The 21,412-nt window shown below is 35.6% G+C and overlaps 1 protein-coding gene across 1 annotated transcript in view; it reads right to left on the bottom strand.

Moving 5' to 3' along the window:
• Cntn6 (contactin 6) overlaps nt 1–21,412 on the bottom strand; it is a 338,355-nt gene that overhangs the window by 27,180 nt on the left and 289,763 nt on the right. Inside the window, exons 13-16 of the mRNA XM_051155006.1 lie at nt 4,676–4,851; nt 4,204–4,321; nt 3,407–3,565; nt 1,296–1,445 (exon numbers count right to left, since the gene is read on the bottom strand). Of these exons, the coding sequence (XP_051010963.1) occupies nt 1,296–1,445; nt 3,407–3,565; nt 4,204–4,321; nt 4,676–4,851 (603 nt within the window). The remainder of the gene's footprint in view (nt 1–1,295; nt 1,446–3,406; nt 3,566–4,203; nt 4,322–4,675; nt 4,852–21,412) is intronic.

Here is a 21,412-nt window from a genome sequence, read left to right as displayed (position 1 = left end):
GTTACTGCAGTAACTTTGTTATTGGGGTAGACCTTGCCAAAGTCGCAAAGTGGCCAGGGAAATCAAACAAACAAATAAGGGAACAAAAACTGGAAACCAAAGCTAGTATCCAGATGAAAGAGCTACACCTGACTCAGTGGGTCTACTTGGAACTGAAGCTGTTGATCAGCTGGGTGGAGGGTAAAGGATTAATTGGGCAAATCTGGGGTGTGAGAATCCACAGAAAGGGGTTCATATCCAGAATGCCAGAAGTGAAGAGTTTAAGTCTTGTTCTTCACGTCATCTTCTATAAACTAAAAGAACCTTCTCTTAACTCTAGACACCTGCACTATTTAATTCAGTGTTAGTATTTCCAAATATATTTCTATAATCAACTCTAAAGCAAAATTATGAGGTCAGGAGGAAGATGTGCATTGCTTCTCAGAGCACTTGGCTGGTATGGGACAGGTCCCGAGTTCAATTCCCAGCACTACAAAAACAAACAAGTAAACAAACTAAAATCACCTTCCATTAAAAAGAAAGTTATTGGTACCTGCTTTTGATAATTGTGCACACTTTATGGAAACTCACATTTAATTCATGTGTGTTAAACTAAGGCAACAGAAAAAAAGGATTTGACGTTTATTTGGCTGAATAAGAATGGGAACTGTATGAGCTTTGCACAACAAAAGACTAGGTGTGCCACCCTGGTTGTGACAGCTGAGGTGAGGAGATGAAGATTTGTTATGAAAAACTTAAAGCAGGCATGACTTGAAGCAAGGATGCACTTGGGCTCTGCTCTTAGGTCAACCAGCTGATGCTCTTTTCACACTTTGTTCAGTGAGATTAGGAATTACCTCAGTTACATGGAGAAGAATTTATGGTATTACTCAGTGAAGCTCTAACTAGATCAGAATTGAAAAAGTGGATGAAAATAAAGGTTGGGTGAACCAAATACATGCTGCATTAATTCTTTACCCCATTTTAACAAACAAGCCTAACACATCTCCCAACTCTTGACTCCCATTGGAGTTTGAGTAGGAAATATGTTAAAGGTTATTCCTGAAAAGTTCTTCTTTTCACACATCTGTTTAACATTATTTCAACACAAATTCAACTCAAATTCAAGGACCAATTATGGGGAAATAGCTGAGTGGGATACACCTGGCTTCGGTCCAGTATAAATGTGAAAACTAGAAGCACTAACTTATCAACATTACTTTTTAAAACAATCCTAGAAGGCACAGAAAACCTCTTTTTTAAGAGCTCTGACAGAAAGGATCTTCCATATCTGCAGTAAAAAAATGAGTTCTTACCTGATGCTTTGGTTCTCAGCAATTCTGATGGTTTGCTTGGCTCTCCAATCCCAATGTTGTTCCCAGCAACAACACGAAATTCATATTCCACCCAAGGACTCAAACCAACTATCGTTGCATTATATGTCTGTCCACTGAGAATTTCAGGGACTAAGGCAAACAAACAAAACAAAAACCAGAACATTGGCTAAATGAGCATTAGCCAAGAGTACAAAATTATCCTGATATTTGTATTTGTATTCATATGAATCCTAAGATTTTTTTTCAAAACTTTGAGGATTATGTGGGACATCTGATGGCAGTTGTATTGAATCTACAGATTCAATCTATAGACTGGTTATTTTCTTGATGTTAAGACTGTCAATCAATGAACATGTGAGGCCTTTCAACCCTCTGAAGACATCTTTAATTTTTTCTTCAAAGTATTATAGTTTTAATATATAAATGTTTTACTTGTTTAGATTTATAAGATATTTTACTTCCTGAGGCTATTGTGAAAGGCAGTGTTCCCAGGATTTACTTATAGGTCTGCTTGTCATTTGAATATAGGATGGCTACTGATTTTTCTGTATTAGTTTTGTATCCTGTTACTTTGCTGAAAACATTTATTAGCTGTAGGAATTTCACAGTGGAATCTTAAGGAATTTCTAGGTATAATATAGTATCTGCACATAAGCATACTTTGATATTTTATTTTCCTCTTTGTATCCCCCTGATCGCCATCAGTTGCCATATCAAAATATTGAACAGGTATGGAAAGAGTGAACATCCTCGTCATGTTAATAATCTTAAAGGGAATGTTTTGAGTTGCTCTCCATTTAGAATCATATCAGCTTGCTGCAAATTACCTTCATTAGGTTGAGGTGTGTCCTTCACATCCCTAGTCTCTCTGAGACTTTTAACATGCAGGAATGTTGGTTTGTTGTGTTTTTTTTCAAAAAGCCTTTCTGCAGCTAATGAAATGATCATGTAGTCCCTGTTTTTTTTTTTTTGTTTTTTTGTTTTTTTTTTCCCACTGTGCAAGTGACAGATGACATCTATTGAGTCACATATGCCTATTATCCCTGCATCTCTGGGATAAAGATAACTTTTCCATAGTGGGTAATCTTTTAGGTGTGTGTTAGTAAATGTGGTTTCCAAACACTTTAGTGGGAAATTTTGCATCTATGTTTATAAGGGATGGTGAGCTATAATTTCCTTTTTTTTTTTTTTTTTAACTCCTTGTATAGTTTTGGCATTGTGGTAATTATGTCTACAGAACAAGAATTGAGAAATGTTTCATCCATTTCTGTTTTCTAGAATAACTTGTGAAATATTGGCAGTGGTTCTCTTTGAAGGTCTTGTAGAATTCTGTGCCGAATCCATTTGGCCCTACATGTTGTTGTTTTTGTTGTTGTTGTTGTGATATTTAATTACTACTTCTCCTTAACTAGGGATTTTGGGTCTGTAGAATCTGTTTACTTCATCTTGATACAACTTTAGTAGCCCCATACATCAAGAAATTAAATCATTTCATTAAGGCATTCCAAATTGGTAGAATACAGATTTTTAAAGTATGTCCTTATGATTTTATCAATTTCCTTATTGTTTGTGGTAATGTCTTTCTTTTTGCTTCTAATTTAAAAAATATTTATTAATTATTTATACAGTGTTTTACCTGCATGCCAGAACAGGGCACCAAATCTCACTATAGAGGGTTATGAGCCACCATGTGGTTGTTAGGAATTGAACTCAGGACCTTTGGAAGAAGAGCCACTGTTCTTAATCTCTGAGCCATCTCTCCAGGCCCTTCACTTCTAACTTTTGAAATTTGTTTTCTCCCCAAAAAACCAACTCTTCATTTCACTGACTCTCTATTACATATTTTGACATTTTTATTTTATTGATTTCAGCCCTGAATTTCACTACTTCTTCTTTATGTACTCTTAAGTGTTCTTGTTTTCCTTAATGCTTTCAAGTGTATCATTACGTTATTAATATGAGAAATCTCCAGTTTGGGGAGGTAGGTGACAGTTTACATTATTAAATTAAGAGTCAGAAAATATATTTATTCCAAAAACTATTATGAGTATCATTATTAGACAATCATCACACATGCCTGCGTCACTTACCAGTAGCAACAGCTTGCCAGCCCACAGAAAAAGGTGTCCGAGTTTGAACAGTAAAAATTTGAATGGGGCTGTTATTATCAGGACCAGGTCTCCAGCTGATTTGGGAGGTGGTACTAGAGATATGCTCCACTTTTACATCTTCTGGGGGACCTGGGGGACCTGGAGAAACATCATTTATGATGCTTGTGTTGGAAATGTTTAAGCATATCATTTGAGGAGAACAATGGTTTAGGCTACCTGTCATACATAGATTCATGCATATATACATTAAATAGAAAATATATTACCAAATACAAACTATGTATAACACACACTTACAGATTAAATCCTAACAATCTGTTTATCCAGATGTGTTATCTAAATAGCACATTAAATTAGAGATACCATTTTTAGAGAGTAGGGTACACTAGCATGCATTTGTTGAATAGCATATACCAACAAGGTCATTTCAAACTTGATATCCATTCTCTCTTAAAATGTAACGCAAGTAAAAATAACTAATATGTACAAATGTAAAATGCTACAGAATTTATTCTGGTCTAACACTAATAGCTTATTATAAACAGAAGGGCATTTTAAATTTCAGAACTTGGTACTATGTGCTAAGCGCAGGCATTTAATGTTCAGAACCATAGAACCCACAATATGGAATCTTGAAATTTATAAAACAAAAAATTACTTACGGTTTTCTCTTGTCCCTTTATGCTCATTTAATTCCTCAACCAGCTGCCATTTCTGTATGGACATTTCTGATCATGAATAAACAATAAAACAACTCCTTCATCATTTCTGCTCACCTCTCACAATGATATCAGCTACAGCAGACAAGCGCTCTAGTGTTGTTTGTACTGTGCATAAATATTTTCCCGAATGGCCTAATTGAATATTCCTTATCATCAAATCCCCAACAGATTCCTGAAGACAGAAAGAGGGAAGTGGATGAAATCATAATCACACACAGCAGGTCCCAGTTTCTTTACAGCTGGGTAGATATTAAACATAAGGCAGTCTTGAAATTAGAAGATATACTAAGATTATTATAGTTTTCCATAATTGATCCCTTTTATTATCCCCTTTACTCTAATTGCATCTAGAAAACAAGTATTTCTGTGAAATACACAAAATAAAGCAAAACAAAAACAGATGCAGCTTTATACATAGATAGTCATTATGCCTGTAAATAAAGACAGAGAGGATGATTATGGACTACGTGGATCCATGTAAAACATCGTCTGCTTCATTAAGAACTGAACAATTTCAGATACTTACTCCTCCAATCCGTTCAAAATGAGCCACTCCTTTCTTTAAATCTATGGCATCTCCATTAAAGTACCAAACAAATTCAACTTCTATGGTGGGGTCATGAGACACTTGGCAGGGTAAAACGATACTCTCACCAACTGTAACATCCATTTTAGATGGTGGTATTGTAATGACAGTTCTCTCTGTTGAGAAAAGATGACTTGTAAAAGGTTTAGAAACTGTTAGCATATGGTTATATAATACATATTTTAAGGATATGCAATCATTTGAGGCAAAGCAAACAATTATTATATTCAGTAAGAAAAAAAATGTTTTCAAACATTTTGTAGTTACTATTTTGTTGCTTAAATTTGCAGACAACATAGTCATCTATATCACCCTTTCCCCCACCTTCAGAGGGAGAAGAAAGATCCTAAGTGCAACTGTTTGGGAGGCCTGGACAGAAGTAGTGTCTTCTGCCTATGACAGGACTGTTTCACTGATGACATTGTAGCGGGTGTGATTGTTTTCACAAAATCAAGCCAGTCAAAATCACACCATAGGTCATGAAGAGGGTCCTGAGACCAACCCATGATTGAGGAACTATGGGTGCTTTCTTGACGTGGGAGAGTTAGTTGTAATGCTGTGACTACTGGTAGACTGAAAATATTCAGTAAATGGTTCAAATCTTAGAGTACATGGAAAGCACAAATTGGACTCAATGAGTTATATTAATAAGGTGATTTCACATGGATTTTCAAAAGTGTTTTATTGTAATATGTCCTTCACCATATTCCCTTCTTTATTCTGCCTTCCCGTCCTCCTTTTCATTTAATCCTCTTATTCTGATTTCCTTGACTCTTGTTAAAGCCCATGCTATTTTCCCTTCCTTGCATGATCCCCCTCCTCTTCCCAGTCTCTTACTAGTTTCATAATTTCTGTGTTTATTCTAATTAAAATATAAAAAGCATAAAGCATAAAGGCTAGAAAATGAGCAATATTTGTCTTTTCAGCTTTGGTTTATCTAAAGCACAGTGTTTGTTTCTAGCTCTGTCTATTTACCTGCAAATCTTATGATTTTCTTTTCTTAGCTGTTGAAAAATATTTCATTGTATAAATGTACCACAGTTTCATTATCCATTCATCAGTTGTTGGACATCTGCACTATTTCTAATTTCTGGCTTCTGAATAGAGCAACAATGACCATGGATGAAGTATCTCTGTAGTAAGGGGTAGATACATTTGAGTATATGTCAAAAATGGTATAGCTATATCTTGTCATTGATGAATCTTCAGCATTTGATTTTTGTTTTGATTTTCTGTTTTTGTTTTTTGGAGACAGGATCTCTCTGTGTAGACTTGGCTGTCCTAGACATGCTTTGTAGATCAGGCTGGCCTTGCACTCACAGTGATCTGCCTGCCTCTGCCTCCTGAGTGCTGGCATTAGGATCTTCAGCATTTGAGTAACCCTCACACAGATTTCCATAGTGTTTGTGCCAATATTCACTCCTATCAACAATGTACAAATGTTTCCAATTTTCCTCATCTTTTCCAGCATGAACTTTCATTTGTCTTGTTGTTCTTGGCTTATCTGACTGATAGAAGATAAATAACACATTAGTTTTAATTTGCATTTCTCTGATGATTAGAGAGGTTGAACATTTCTTAAAGCTTTTATCAGATTCTTCTGTTTCATCTTTTAAGAACTCTTTGTTGGTTCTATACTTCATTTTTTGATTGGGTTGTTTGTTATCTTACTGCTTGGAGTTTCAATTTGTTAGTTTTATTTTGTTGTTCCTTACAGTTATAGATGCCAACCCACTATCAAATGTATAGTTAGTAAAGATTTTTCCTATTCTGTAGGCTGCTGCTTTGCTCAAATGATGGTGTTCTTTGTTGTATAGAACTTTTTAGCTTCCTGGAGTCCTGTTGATTAATCATTGGTCTTGATGCCTGTGTTCCAAATAGTTATCCTTTTCTCTACTATATATTTTCCCTTGTGAATCAGAGCATGCCTATTCCCAACTTTCTTTTCGGTCAGATTCAGGATATCTGGTCTTAAGTTGAGATCCTTGTTCTGTGAAGACCTACTAATAGAGAAACTTCCTAAAATATAAATATATGCAAAAAATTTAAATGTAGTTATAATATAATTCTGGAGACAATGCCCTAACTAAATCTCTTATACCACCACTTGTAACGCCTACTATGAAAACTGTATTACATCTTGTTAGGTCATTGGCCAGTGCGCGCTGCTGTAGAACCCCAAACATTACAGGCTTTGCCAACATTATTAGTTGCCCTCCGTGTTCTGATGGTAAGACTCTATTGATGAAGACACACTTGCTTATGTCTTCAAAGATGGAGAAATGGAACTGATGCTCAACTAGAACCTTCATTCCTACTGACTAACATTCATGGTACTAGAAGGTTTGATGTATGTTATAGGAGGAGAAAATTAATAATGAATATTGCCTAGCTATAAACCCTGTGACCTACAACAGCAAACTGCATGCAGGTATACTAGTATAAGAGTGATACAAAGCTATTGGAGTAACTTTCTTTTCTTGGATTTAAGGTGTACTCCATGAGATGGAAGCCATTGCTGACACTAATAAAATTGCCAAAGATTCAGAAACTAGATAAGGCCATGGTCCTAAGGGAAAACCTACTGGTATTATTCTGCTAAAAGAAGATTCTTGCTATATCATATCTCAGAGCATAATCTCTCATCAGAGAATCTTCTTGAACTAGATGGTAATTAACAAAGAGGCCCATGACTGGATAATGTGCAGGGAGTGAGAGACTTCAGAGTATTCATCCCTAAGGGGATGTTTTTATCAAACCCCTCTCCATAAGGCTCAGGGATCTACAAGGAGGAAGAGTCTAAATAAAAGCCAGAAGATTTACAAGCTATTTGATTTCATGAATTTTCATTTATTAATTGTTGATATTATAGCCTGAGTTGTTGGTGTTCTGTTCAGGAAGTTATCTACTGTGCCAATGAGTTCAAGGATCTTCTCCACTTTTTCTTCTAATAGATTTAGTGTATCTGGTTATATGTTGAGGTCTTTGAGCCACCAGCATTTGAGTTTTGTGAAAGGAGATAAGTATAGATCTATTTGTAGTTTTCTCCATTTAGACATTCATGAGACCAGCACCATTTGTTGAGGATGCTTTCTTTTTTCCATTATATGGTTTTGGCTTCTTTGTTGAAAATTAAGTCTCTGTTGGTATATGGGTCTTTGATTTGATCCCATTAATCCAACAGTCTGTTTCTATGCCAGTACCTTGCAGTTTTTATTATTGTTGCTCTATCGTACAGCCTGAGATCAGCGATGAAGATACCTTTATAAGATATTTTATTGTATCAGATTGTTTTAGCTATCCTGTTTTTTTTTTCCTATATGAAGGTGAGAACTGTTTTTTCAAGGCCTGTAAGAATTGTGTTAGTATTTGGTTGGGAATTGCACTGATTCTGAGAAGGCTTTTGGGAAGATGGCCATTTTACTATGTTGATCCTACAGAACAAAGGATGTTGTCGATGGTACAAAATGACTGCCTATAGACTGGGGATCCAAATGGGAAAGGAGGAAGTCAAATTATCCCTATTTGCAGATAATATGATAGTGTACATAAGTGACCCCAAAAACTCCACCAGAGAACTCCTACAGCTGATAAACACCTTCAGTAAAGTGGCTGGACATAAAGTTAACTTTAAAAAAGTCAGTCTTCCTGTATACAAATGACAACCGTGATGAGAAAGAAATTAGGGAAACTGCACATTTCATGATAGCCACAAGCAATATAAAGTATCACCCTTGTTCAAGGATCTGGAGAATTAACATAGTAAAATGGCCATCTAACCAAGAGCAATTTACAGATTCAATTCAATCCCTATCAGTATAACTATACAATTTTTTAAAAGACTTTGAAAGATCAATTCTCAATTTCATGTGGAAAAACAAAAAACCCAGAATAGCTAAAACAATCCTATACAATATCACATCCTCCAAAAGAATATCCATACCTGATCTCAAGCTGTACCACAGGGCAGCAATAATTAAAACAGCATGGTACTGGCATAGAAAGAGGCTGGTTGACCAATGGAAGTGATTCAAAGACCCAAAAATAAATTCACATACATATGGACACTTGATTTTTGACAAAGAAGCCAACTCTAGTCAATGGAAAAAAGATAACATTGTCAACAAATGGTGCTGGTTTAACTAGATGTCTACATGTAGAAAGATGCAAGTAGATCCATACTTACCACCATGCATAAAATTCAAGTCCAAGTGGATTAAAGACCTCAATATAAAACTAGAGACACTAAACTTGTTAGAAGAAAAAATGGGGAGGAGCCTGGGACTCATTGGCACAGGAGACAACTTCCTGAAGAAAACTCCAACAGCCCAGGCCTTAAGGTCAACAATTAATAAATAGGACCTCATGAGGCTGAGAAGCACCTGTAAGGCAGAAGACACTGTCAACAGAACAAAGCTGCAGCCTACAGACTGGGAAAAGATATTCACCAACCCTACATCTGATAAAGGTCTAATATCCAAATTATATAAAGAGCTCAAGAAATTAAACACCACCAAACCCAATAACCCAATTAAGAAATGGGGCTCAGAACTAAACAGAGAATTCTCAACAGAGGAATATCAAATGACTGAGAAACACTTAAAGAAATGCTCAATGTCCTTAGTCATCAGAGAAATGCAAATCAAAATGACTCTGAAATTCCATCTTACATCCATCAGAATGACTAAGATAAAAAAATTCTTAACCATGTCCCCTGGAGGGGGAGACCTGGTGGCACTCAGAGGAAGGACAGCAAGTAGCCAAGAAGAGACTTGATACCCTATGAGAATATATAGGGGAACGTAATCCCCCTCAGGAACAGTCATAGGGGAGGGGAATAATGAGAAAATGGGGGGGGGGGAGGAATGGGAGGATACAAGGGATGGGATAAACATTGAGATGTAACAAGAATAAATTAATAAAAAAAAAAGAAAAAAAAGAATGGGAAAAAAAATTCAAGTGACAGCATATGCTGGCAAGGATGTGAAGAAAGGAGAACGTTCCTTCGTTGCTGGTGGGAGAATAAACTTATCCAACCATTGTGGAAACCAAACTGGCCATTTCTCAGAAAACTGGGAATAGGACTACCTCAAGACCCAGTATTCCACTCCTTGAAATACACCCAGAAGATACTCCACCACACAACAAGAACTTATGCTCAACAATGTTCATAGCAGCCTTGTGTGTAATATCCAGAACCTAGAAACAACCTAGATCTCCCTCAGTCGAACAATGGATAAAGAAACTGTGGTGCATTTACACTATGGAATACTACTCTGCTATTAAAAACAAAATTTGGAGGCAAATTGATGGAACAAGAAATGATCATCCTTAGTGAGCTAACCCAGACCCAGAAAGATACACATGGCATATATTCACTTATAATTCGGCAAAAGCCCAACCGAGATGTTTCCTGAAAGTCTTCACTTAGCCAGAGATTGGGATAGATACTGGGACTTTTTAATGGTAAGGAAGAATGGGGAAATAGAAGGTTCCAGAGGGTCCTAGAAACCTATAAGAAAACCATTAAGACTGGCGGATCTGGATGCAGGTGGGTCAGTTCAAACTATTGTACCAACCAAGGACACTGAATGCCATAAACTTAGAACCCTTATCCAGATCTAGCCAATGGACACCACATTCTTCACAATTGCGTGGAGAACAGGGACTGGCTTGGACATGAACTCTGGTGCTCCCAATTTGACCACTTCCCTTTGGTGGGGAAACCTGGTGACACTCAGATGAAGAGTAAGTACGCTACCGGAAAGAGACTTGATAGGCTATGATCTTATAGTGGTGGAAAAAGTCCCCTTCTGTCACAAACCAAGAGGAACGGAATAGGAAGGAAGAAAGGAGACAGAACAGGAAGACACAAGTGAGGGGGATAACATTTGAGATGTAAGCTGCATAAATTAATTAAATAAAAATTAAGAAAAAGAAAAAAAAAGAAAAAATATGTTGGTATTTTGATGGGAATTACATTGGTTCTATAGACTGCTTTTGGGAAGATGGCCATTTTTACTATGTTAATCCTACCGAGTAAAGGAAGCTGTCAATGGTACAAAATAACAGCCTACAGACTGCGAAAATATTTTCACCAACCCTACATTGGACAGCTTGGTAAATATCTAATATACATAAAGAACTCAAGAAATTAAACACCAACAAGCCAAATAATTCCAATTAAAAATTGGGTACAGAACTAAAGAGAGAATTCACAATAGAGGAATACTGAATGGTCAAGACGCACTTAAAGAAATGTTCAAAATGCATTCAACACTACTCTGAGATTTAGTATTACAGCTACCACAATGTCTAAGATTAAAATCTCCCATGACAGCAAATGTTGGTGAGGAGGTACACTCCTCCATTGCTGAGGGGAGTGCAAATTTGTACAACTTCTTTGGAGATTAATCTGGCATTTTTCTAGGAAAATTTGGAAACAGCACTATGTGAAGATACAGATTTTCCTCTCCTGTCTATATACCCAAAAGATGCCCCACCACACAACAAGGATGTTTACTCAGCTATGTTCATAGTGGCATTATTTGTAATAGCCAGAATCTGGAAACAACCCAGACGTCCCTCAACCAAAGAAGTGATAAAGAAACTGTGGTACATATACACAATGGAATATTTAAAAAAAAAAAAAAAAAAGGATATTATGAAACTTACAAGCAAATGTATGGATCTGGAAAAGATCATCTTGAGTGACTAATCCAGACTCAGAAGGACACACATGGTATATATTCACTTATAAGTGGATATTAGCCATATAATACAAGATAACCATACTATAGACCACAGACCTAAAGAATCTAAGTAACAAGGAGAACTCTAGGGAGGATGCTTAATTCTCATTCAAAAGGGCAAATACAATAGATACTGGAAACATTTGAAGAGGATGAGATCTGGCCCTAGCTGTTTTCTGACAGATTCCACCCACTAGGGAACCACCAGTACAGATGCTGAGATTCACAGCCAAACTTTGAGTAGAACACAGGGATTCTTATGGAAGTGTGTGTGTGTGTGTGTGTGTGTGTGTGTGTGTGTGTGTGTGTGTGTGTGTGTGTTGTGAATAGAGGGACCCAGAGGGGGCATGAGCTTCACCAGAAGCCCAATAGAGCCAACAAATCTGGCCCCAGGGGGCCTGCAGAGGCATCTCATGCACCAACCAAGGACCATGCACAGAGAGGACCAAGATCCCTTGCTCAAATGTAGCCAATAGTCATTTCAATCTCCATGTATGTCCCCTAGTAAGGGAAACAGGGGCTGTCTCTCCCATCAATTCTGTTGCCTACCCTTCAATCACTTCCTTCTGGAGGGCAGCCTTGACAGGCCACAGAGGAAGAGGATGTAGGCAGTCCTGATGAGACTTAATAGGGTGGGGTAGTTGATAAGGGAGGAGGCCTCCCTTTTTCTGAAGACTAAGTGAGCAATATGGCTGGAAGAGGGAGGGAAGTTGAGATGGGCAGGAGATGAGGGAGGAGGCTATGATTGAGATGTGAAATGACTAAATTAAAAACATAAATTTAAATAAAAAAAAGACAGAGGCATTGGATGGCTCTGAAGAAACAGTGTCCAGCATCTTTCAAACAAAACAGGGTTAATAGATATATGAATTCACAGAGATAGGCAGCATTCACAAGACCATCACAAGTTAAAAACAGACAAAAGCCTTTTATTCAGGAGATAAGGTGGACATGATTTCTCACTCCTTGCCAAGAAGCTACTTAAACAGATACCTGTTGGAAATGAAAAATCAGTTTGTTTTTTTTAATAGAGTGACATTGTGTATATAAACCATACTCCAAGGCAGGCCCTATGCCCAGGAGTGAGTAGTTAGACAGCACAAAACAGATTTCATGTCTTTTGTGTGTTTTTTGTTTGCTTTGGTATTTTAAAATCTTATTTGAATTTATTTTATTTGTTTTATTTTTTGTTTTCCCTATTTGACAGAGAGAGAAAGAACATAAAATTGCATGTCTAGGAAGGTTGGCAGTATCTGAAAGGAGTTGGAGTGGGGAAGAATATAAACAAATATATTTTATTTAAAAATAATAAAAGAAAGAAAAAGAGGGTATGGAGTTGTGAGGGTAGTGTGGATCAGTGGATATTAGAGAAGTTAAGCTGATGAATGGAGCTGGGCTAAGTCTGAGCAGGATGAGTATAATCAGAACATATTTTATGGAATTCTCAAAAAATTAATGATATATTTCTTACATTATACACAGCTTTATTCATTTTTCATTTGAAAATAAGTTACAATAAACACCTCAAACGACAACATTCCATATACCGTGGGCCACAATATTCTTATATTTTACTCTAAGTACCCAGCTGTAATATTAAATAAGAATAACAGCTACCACTCTAACCAACTCTTTAGCTTAAGATTCCATGAGACAAAACTGGATTTCTAAGATTATATACACCACAATATGTGTAGTTTTATAATTGTATTCTTATATTTAAAAGCATGGATGTGATGTATTATATTTTTGTAATGCCTGTGATGATCATTTTAACTGAAATTGGAACATGAATAGAAATGATGGAATTCTGTCTTTGTAAATCCATCATCTTTGATGTCAAAATATGCAGCTATCGTAGAAACCTCTTTAGACACATTTTTCTACAGGCCAACCAACACTGGTTCCACAAGTCCCAAAATGTCACAGCATAAATCCTCAAAGTCATTCTCAAGGATGATTGAGGTATACTTGAGTTCTAGCAAAGAGTAAGAATCATAAACATTTTATTTATTTATTTATAGTAAAATATGTACCTTTAATTCCAGAGCATTGAGCATTTACCAACACAGATACCACAAATTTCTTTTGTGGTAATTGTTGTTAAATTTATTTTTCATGAAATCTATTCTGATTATGATTCTACTTTCCCCAACTCTTCTAAGATCTTCCCTACCTCCCCACCCAACTCAATCCATATCTTTTCTTTCTCTGTCTCTCATTAGAAAACAATCAGGCATTTATAAAAAAAAAAAAAAAGAATAAATAATAAAATAAGGTGAAAGAAAAACTAACAACCCTGACTAGAACAAAGCCAGCATACTGACAGATACAAAAAAAAAAGGAAAAATCATAAGAAACATTTTTAAAACAGAGATACTTGATTTGGAACATATATAAATACCCTAAAAATCACAAGATTTGAAACTATAATATGCATAAGAAAAAATATGTTGGGAAAGAAGTAGGAGACAGAGGATAAGGGGAATGAGAAAGACTAAAAGTAGGGGAGAAAAGGAAGAAGAAGAAGAAGAAGAAGAAGAAGAAGAAGAAGAAGAAGAGAGCAAGAGGACAACACTGCTGCAGCTGCTGCTCAGAAAAATTCTTATGAGACAAAAATGCATTCAAAAATAACTTCATTTATTTTTGGCCATCTATTGCTGAGCATGGAGCCTGAACTTAACTGTAGTTTGAATACCCAGAGAAACTCTGTTAGAGAAAACTAATTTTTCATCATTTCTAGAGGAACCCTGAATATACATTTATATTAACTTATTTACTTTCTAAGGGTTGAGTAGTGGCTGCATTTAAAAGGATATTTGCTACGTATTACTCAAATAAGAAATTGGGATCTCACAAATGTCTGTAACTCTAGCTCCCAGGAATGAGACCCTCTCTACTGATTTCCATGTGTGTACACTGGCATGTGCACATACATGCACACAGACATATATATACACATGTATAAACAAGTAAAAAGAAAATCTTAACATAAACAAAAGTAAAACTAAATCTAAATTCCCTAAAAAGAATCCCTTCTCATGAAAGCTAAAATATCACTGAAGTAATACACAAGCAGAATGAAGCTCTAAGGCAGTTACCACAAAAATCTATGAAGACATTTCAACTTAGAAAGGAAATATATTTAAGAGTTGTACATATTTTTCAACTTAGGTACAACAGAAAACGGACTGTGTTTATCTATAGAACTTTCAGCTGTTACTTCATATAAAAGCATTGTAATAACAAAGAAATAGAAGTAGACTTCAGGAAGTACTAATTGTGAACTTTAAGGCAATCTGTGATGAAATAGCCATGATAAAGATGAAAGAGTGCATTACATTTCTGTGTAGAGTGGAGAGAATGTAGCATATATATGTCTATGTCTTCATTTTTAAGAAATAGCATCCTTAGTCATATTAGACACACTCTGTTAGACTTTAACCAAGGAGCACTCTGAAGAGAGATGTGATAACTGCGCCCACTCACAATTCTAAGTCCTCTTACAACTTTTGCAGCTGATACCTAAAGTTTTAAACAAAACTGCTAGTAAGAGGAAAGTGTTTTCCTCTGGTAATTTCTTTGAAAAAAAATCATTAATATCTTATTTACATTTCTTGGCAGAAGAGTTAGCTAATTATATCTGTTGGTGGAGTCAAGCCGTCCTAATTTAAGTTTTTAGTTCATGCAATTAAACTAATTTTTTAAGTATTAAAAATGACAACCACTTCCTCCATTTAAGATAACACATAGTGGTAAAATTAGACTAATTATTCCCTCTCTGCAATGCTCATTGGTCCTACATTGAGAATCAAAACTTCATGATTAATAACTGATTATAGTAAGATATATCATTGTTACACTTTCATTTAGAATGTTCCAACTTTGAAATGTATAACAAATATATATATATATATATATATATATATATATATATATATATATATATTGAATACCCCTCACCTGCCCATCCTTCTGTGAAGTATTAGATATATTACTGTGGATGATGGTGGGGGATGGACTGTAAAGCAAAGGACTGAGTGACACTATACATTTGCCTTCAGAAATGTGTCAGCAGAGGAAAACTGTCATATATGAGATTGTACTATTGTGTACATTTCCAAAAACGTGGCAGTTCCATTGTGAAGTAATTCCATTAACTTGTTCTAATGGAGGGATTAATTATTGGGAAGCAATTGCTTTAGCACAGAGGTTCATTGCAAATAAGAATAAGCTGGCAAAACTCACAAGTAGCAAGAGAATGCCACATCCCCTATGTTGCAACAGACGTATAAAGGAATTTTAATCCAGCAACATGGCTGCTCTGATCACATCCAAAAACCTTCTAGGTTGTTATCCAGCTGGAGGGCCAACAGCTTCACACCTTGAATCCCTCTGGCTGGATTACAGACATGCCCTTAGTACACACCTTTAATCCCAAACAATGATGTCTAATTGAGGGACAGACAACATGAAAAATCAGATGAAGATCTGATAAAATAGGATATGCCCAACTCTCAAAAGAATATCACAGGGCAGAAAGGTTATTTAAGAGAGGGCGGGGAGGGTCAGTGAGTGAGTTGGGAGTCAGCTGACAGGTAGTACAGGGCTGAGTGTCTGGCAGTTCAGTTGGTGGCAGTTCAGCCCACAGAGTTCAGAGGCAGTTTTTACTGGGGCAGTTTTAAAGAGAAAGGTTGCAGAAAGAACAAGCTAGGTACAGGTAAAAGAACAAGCCAGAGAATTAGAAGGAGCCAGAAGATTAGAACAGATCGCTAAAGTTAGTTTGAGACCAAGCAGAGCAAGTCAATCAGAATCTGAGAGAAGCCAGTTTAAATCAGTCATTTTGGAGAGAATTTTGAGCAAGAACAGTTGGCTGAGTTGAACATCCCAGCAAGAATTCAAAAGAGAGCCATAAGTCTCTGAGATGACAATTAGAGCTAGAAAGGGTGAGCATATTCAGCCATAAGCCTCTGAGATGACAATTACGTCCAGGTGAATAAAAGATAAATTTACACTTTATAAAGGATCTGTATGAAAAAAAGTCTGTTTGGTAGATATAAGGAAGCTGTTTTGGTAGAGAGTTTTGGATGACTCAGAGAAGAAGAAATCGGTGACAGTGGGAAGACAAAGTCATGAACAAGAGAGAGATTTGCGTCTCATCAAGCCATTTTAGCTGATAAAACAGGATTTAGGTCAAATGATAAAGAAGGGTTATATTTAAAATTATTAAGGATGATTTTTTAAAAAAAATATTTTACTGTTTATAAAATTTAATAAGGGTAATATCGACACATCAGTAGTATTATCTATCTATCTATCTATCTATCCACTAAAACACACATTTTGCGCATCATAATTTTATATAAAATACAATCTAAATACTGTATTGAACTTATATCTTGATTATCAGATAGTTCTTACTTGCTTCTCCGAAAACTCATCAGACCATTGGAATCTATATTTTTAGCAGCTTCATTTTCAATTGGGGTAATTACTTGTGCTACGTTACCGCTCTTTGTAAGTGCGTGATAAACACATTTTTGATAAGTATTTTATTCTCTAAAGGACCTTTCAGGCCAACATAACATTTTTAGAACTACTAACTGCAGTTTCAGACTGAAAAATTACTGTGAACTTCTGACGATTTACTTTGAAATGTAAATTTTAGAATAGTAAGAACTGTTAATAAACGTGCAACATTTTTTATTCTAAAACAATTTAATTTTTTGCCACTCTAAAATATATTTTAAGTAGGTTTTTATTTATTTTTTCAGGTAAACGCGTATGAGAGATCTTCAACATTTGTTTTGATAAGGGCTGTAACCTGTGGATATTGTACAGTAGGTTAAAGTAGCTTTATGGTTTGTGTGTTAGTTCAAAGTATCACTTATTCTCTCCATTGTGGTTTCTTCAATTACAAGAAAAAACTCATTAATAATTGGTTTTTCCTGAAGCTTCATATAAAAATAGTGCATTTCTCCTTGGATCAAATAATCTTCAAATTAAATTTTTATTTCTAGCCCTGTGGATATTAACTTTGCCATGGTGCAGAACTCATAGATTTTTAAACACTTGGAAGAATTCATGCAACTGTGTGATATGCTTTATTGCACTGACAGAACACAAAAGTATGTTTTATTTGTAAAAATTTTGCTGGCAAAGTTTGTTGCCTATCTACTACTAGCTCCTACCCTGGTGCTGAGACTGGAGAGTCAACATTCCAGAAAATGCCACAGCAATAGTTGGGCAAGCCAGCCCGCTGTCATTGGCTCTTTGAGTCCTTCCATCTGCAGGTTTTGCTGCTGACCACTGCTGCTTCCACTACCACATCCATTCACATGGATGTGTATCCTAATATCCCCACATTGGGAATCAATGTCCACTGACAGTCAGGCATGAACAATGGGCCACACACATGCATGCTGCCCAGTAAGTGTCCAGGCCTGGGCTACTGCTCAGGTGGTTAGCCATGCACAAGTGTTCATGTCCGTGGTGCATCACACCATTAGACATTACTGACCAAACAAGTTCAGTGTTAGGAAGATGAAGAACTTCAAGGAAAAAATGGATCGTGAAACCAAATGTGGGGCACATTTTAGCAAGAGACAATGTGAGACTGGATAAAGCGTCTAATAAGTGTCTTCTTGCATATGAGTAAAGTAGAAGAGAATAGGGTTACAGAAGGATGATGGGATAGGAAAGAGGGGGGAAAAGGACAAGATGTTCAAAGGCATGAAAAATGTATCTAGAATGGAAGACGATGCCTAAATGTTTATTAAGCAGCAGGATGACTAGTTAATAATAATGTATCATATGCTCAAATTTGCTGAGTAGAATTAGCATAGTTTCATTTTAAAAAGCAATAAGTATGTTACATGACTAATATGTTAATTAGCCAAATTTAGCAATATAACAGTTAAAACATATCAAAATATCGCACTCTGCCCTATAAATACATGCAATTTCAACTTATTAAAGTTTTTTCTTAAAGAAATGTGTACTTGAAAACTGTGAAATATTGGAAGTATGCTGTAAAGATATGGTCTAGTGGAACACCTGTATCTTGGGTATGAAAGGTGCAGTATTTGTTAAGAGGTTAATCTGCACATTGTCACCCTGAATGGATTTAGAATCACTCAGGAAACACACTTTTGGTAATGTATATGAGGGTATTTCTAAATAGTTTAAACTGGGGGCGGGGGCTGGAGGATGCATTCTGAAAACTAGTGCTAGACTATGGGCTAAGGTCTCATATTACCCTCGCCAAACTGTGTGAGAACCAACTTAATACTTTGTGTGGAACTTTTAAACAGCCAGGAAGCCCTGATTATTCTTTTACAGAAATCACTCTGCAGCCGTGCACAACACCAGAAGAAAGCTCAATATGTACACAATAGAAGGACAGGATCACTCTTGGCTGAGATTAAGAGCAGTGCTTGAGTTACACAAATATGCAAAGTCTTTAAGACTACTTGCAGGAAAAAAAAAAGAAGACTTTGTTTTAATCCATTAATTTCATCATTTGCATATTCTTGAAACTGTTAATAAAGTCAAGCATCACAGAGATTTCTTCAAACCACTCAGACCAAAGCAAAGGGAATGTACACTTTTTCATATATACTAGTCCTTTCCTAAGTGTGGGTACTTTCCAGTAGAAAAGTTTAAGTTATTTGAGGGTCATTAATGTTGAAAGACTCCTTTCAATTTACCAATAAGTGAGAGAGCCTTAGAGCCTGAATTATATAAATTAAGTGAAAGGAGGTGGACTGTGCTGGAATATCCCATGTGAAACCTTTAGAAGGAAAAGGATGAACCAATCTATTTTACATTATTTTATTCCTCTTGCGTATACCATTTATGTTCATAAGCTGTCTAGGTAAATGATTGTAAAGTTTCACACGCACAAGAATTTCTCATAGAATGTGCTTAATATATGAATTTTTCTATGCCGATGTGAAATACTGACTCAGTAGATTGTAAAGGAGATCCTAGAATAAGGATTTTTCATAAGCTTCTCCAGTGGATTTGTGTAGTTATCCCAAATGCTGGGCTGGGAGAAATAATGATAAAGTTTTAAAATAACATTTCTATTTTAGGACAAATAACACTATATTAAATGTAGCATCAAAAATGTCTAATACTGTGGATCCAGGAAAAAGTTCACTATCAGTAAAATACTATTAGTTAGAAAGTATCAAATGTAAACATGGTAGTCCAACGTTATGAGAAATTAGTTTTGTGAGCTGTCAGTTTAGTGTAAAGAAGGCTCCAGAATTCTTGAGTTACAGACAGTTGCTAATTCAAGATTTCCTATACTTGATAGATACAGAAATTTCTATTTGTATACTCTTAATTACATCTTGTGAAGCAGGGATTTTCTATATGCATGGGCATACACAAATATTAATATGTATGAAACATTTATTAAAAAATAGACCTCTTAATATTATAGAAACAGTTGCTAATTTTTAAGATAGTTATATTATTTTACTTTATATTAAAATTATTCCTTAGTTAAAGAAAACACTTCCAGAAATTGTTAAGAAAGAAATATGATATATGGAAGTTGACTCTAGATAATTAGAATAAGTGTTGTGGAAGTAGATAAGAGTCTATATGAAACAAATTTAGAGATTAGTTTTTTAAATGTCCACAGTGGGTGATATGTATAAAAGAGTATTTGTATCGTATCCCCTAGTTCTATGTGTAGTTGCTCATTTTTCTTCAATAGAAAATAGTCATAAAATGGTAGAGGAAATGAAAATTGTTCTATATGATAGGAATATTTCCCACATAGCTTCTAAGGTAATAAAAGCTAACTACTTCCTAAAGCTTATCCCACACATAAAGGAGGTGATTTGGAATATCAATATATCAATTTTTGATATATTTTGGTGAGGCAAAGTCATTACACTAAAATAGTTTTACATACCTATCTAGATTTTCAGAGATATAAGGGAACGTTTCATAGAATTGAGGACACTTTTGATAGCATTGCTCAAATTTACCCTGTCATAATTGCCAATAATGTTTCCACAATTTATCTTCAGCTATGAACTTGCTAGTAGACAAGGCAACTAATTACATAAAAACCTGTCAGAAACATAAAATCTGTTTTTCTTGAAGCTAAATTAAATTGGTTCTTTACATCAAGAGTCAATGGCACTATTAAGAGGTCATAATTTCTCAGAACATCTTAGAAGCCCCAAAGGAGTGATCAACTGTGTAAATGACTGTAATTAATATAATCATGCTTATCATTTGGTTTTGTTTTCTTTTATACCAGTGCCATGGCTGTAATCTTCATTTGGAGTGCTAACGTTTCCAAGGTGACTGCTTGACATTATCAACTCTACCCCAAGATCCAGAAGGTACAAGATCCATAATCAGTGTGTTCTCTGTACAAACATGGGGCTCTGCCTTCATGTATCTATAGTATGACAGGAAGTGTTGCTAAGATACCAACACAAAATATGATAGCATATAAATAACACTTCAAATAGGTGATATCATTCTTTTTAACAAGATAATTCGTGAAGACTGGAAACATTAAAATATGCTTTGGAAATATGATCCCCTTCTTAAGTTTCTGAATATTTATGGTTTGTAATCTGCTAACCCTCTCTCTCTCTCTCTCTCTCTCTCTCTCTCTCTCTCTCTCTCTCTCTCTTTGTATCTACATGCTTCTACTGGAATTGTTTTTCTTCTAAGGATAAGATCTTTATTAACATGACTGAAGCTCAGCTTGTAAGTAAATACACATTTCCCCCAAAAGAAACATAGAAATGGCCAAGAGATAATCTATGCAGATACTTAACACTCCTGATCATCAAGGAAATGCAAATAAAAAACTCACACCTTTTGGAAGAGCTATTAACTGAAAGACTAGATATAAGTGTTGTTAAGCCTGTGAAGCAAAGGTAAC

Source organism: Acomys russatus, chromosome 13 (assembly GCF_903995435.1).
Source record: "Acomys russatus chromosome 13, mAcoRus1.1, whole genome shotgun sequence".
Classification (NCBI taxonomy): Eukaryota; Metazoa; Chordata; class Mammalia; order Rodentia; family Muridae; genus Acomys; species Acomys russatus.
Note: the sequence above shows the minus strand (reverse complement) of the source record. Positions and strands in the feature narration are given on the sequence as shown.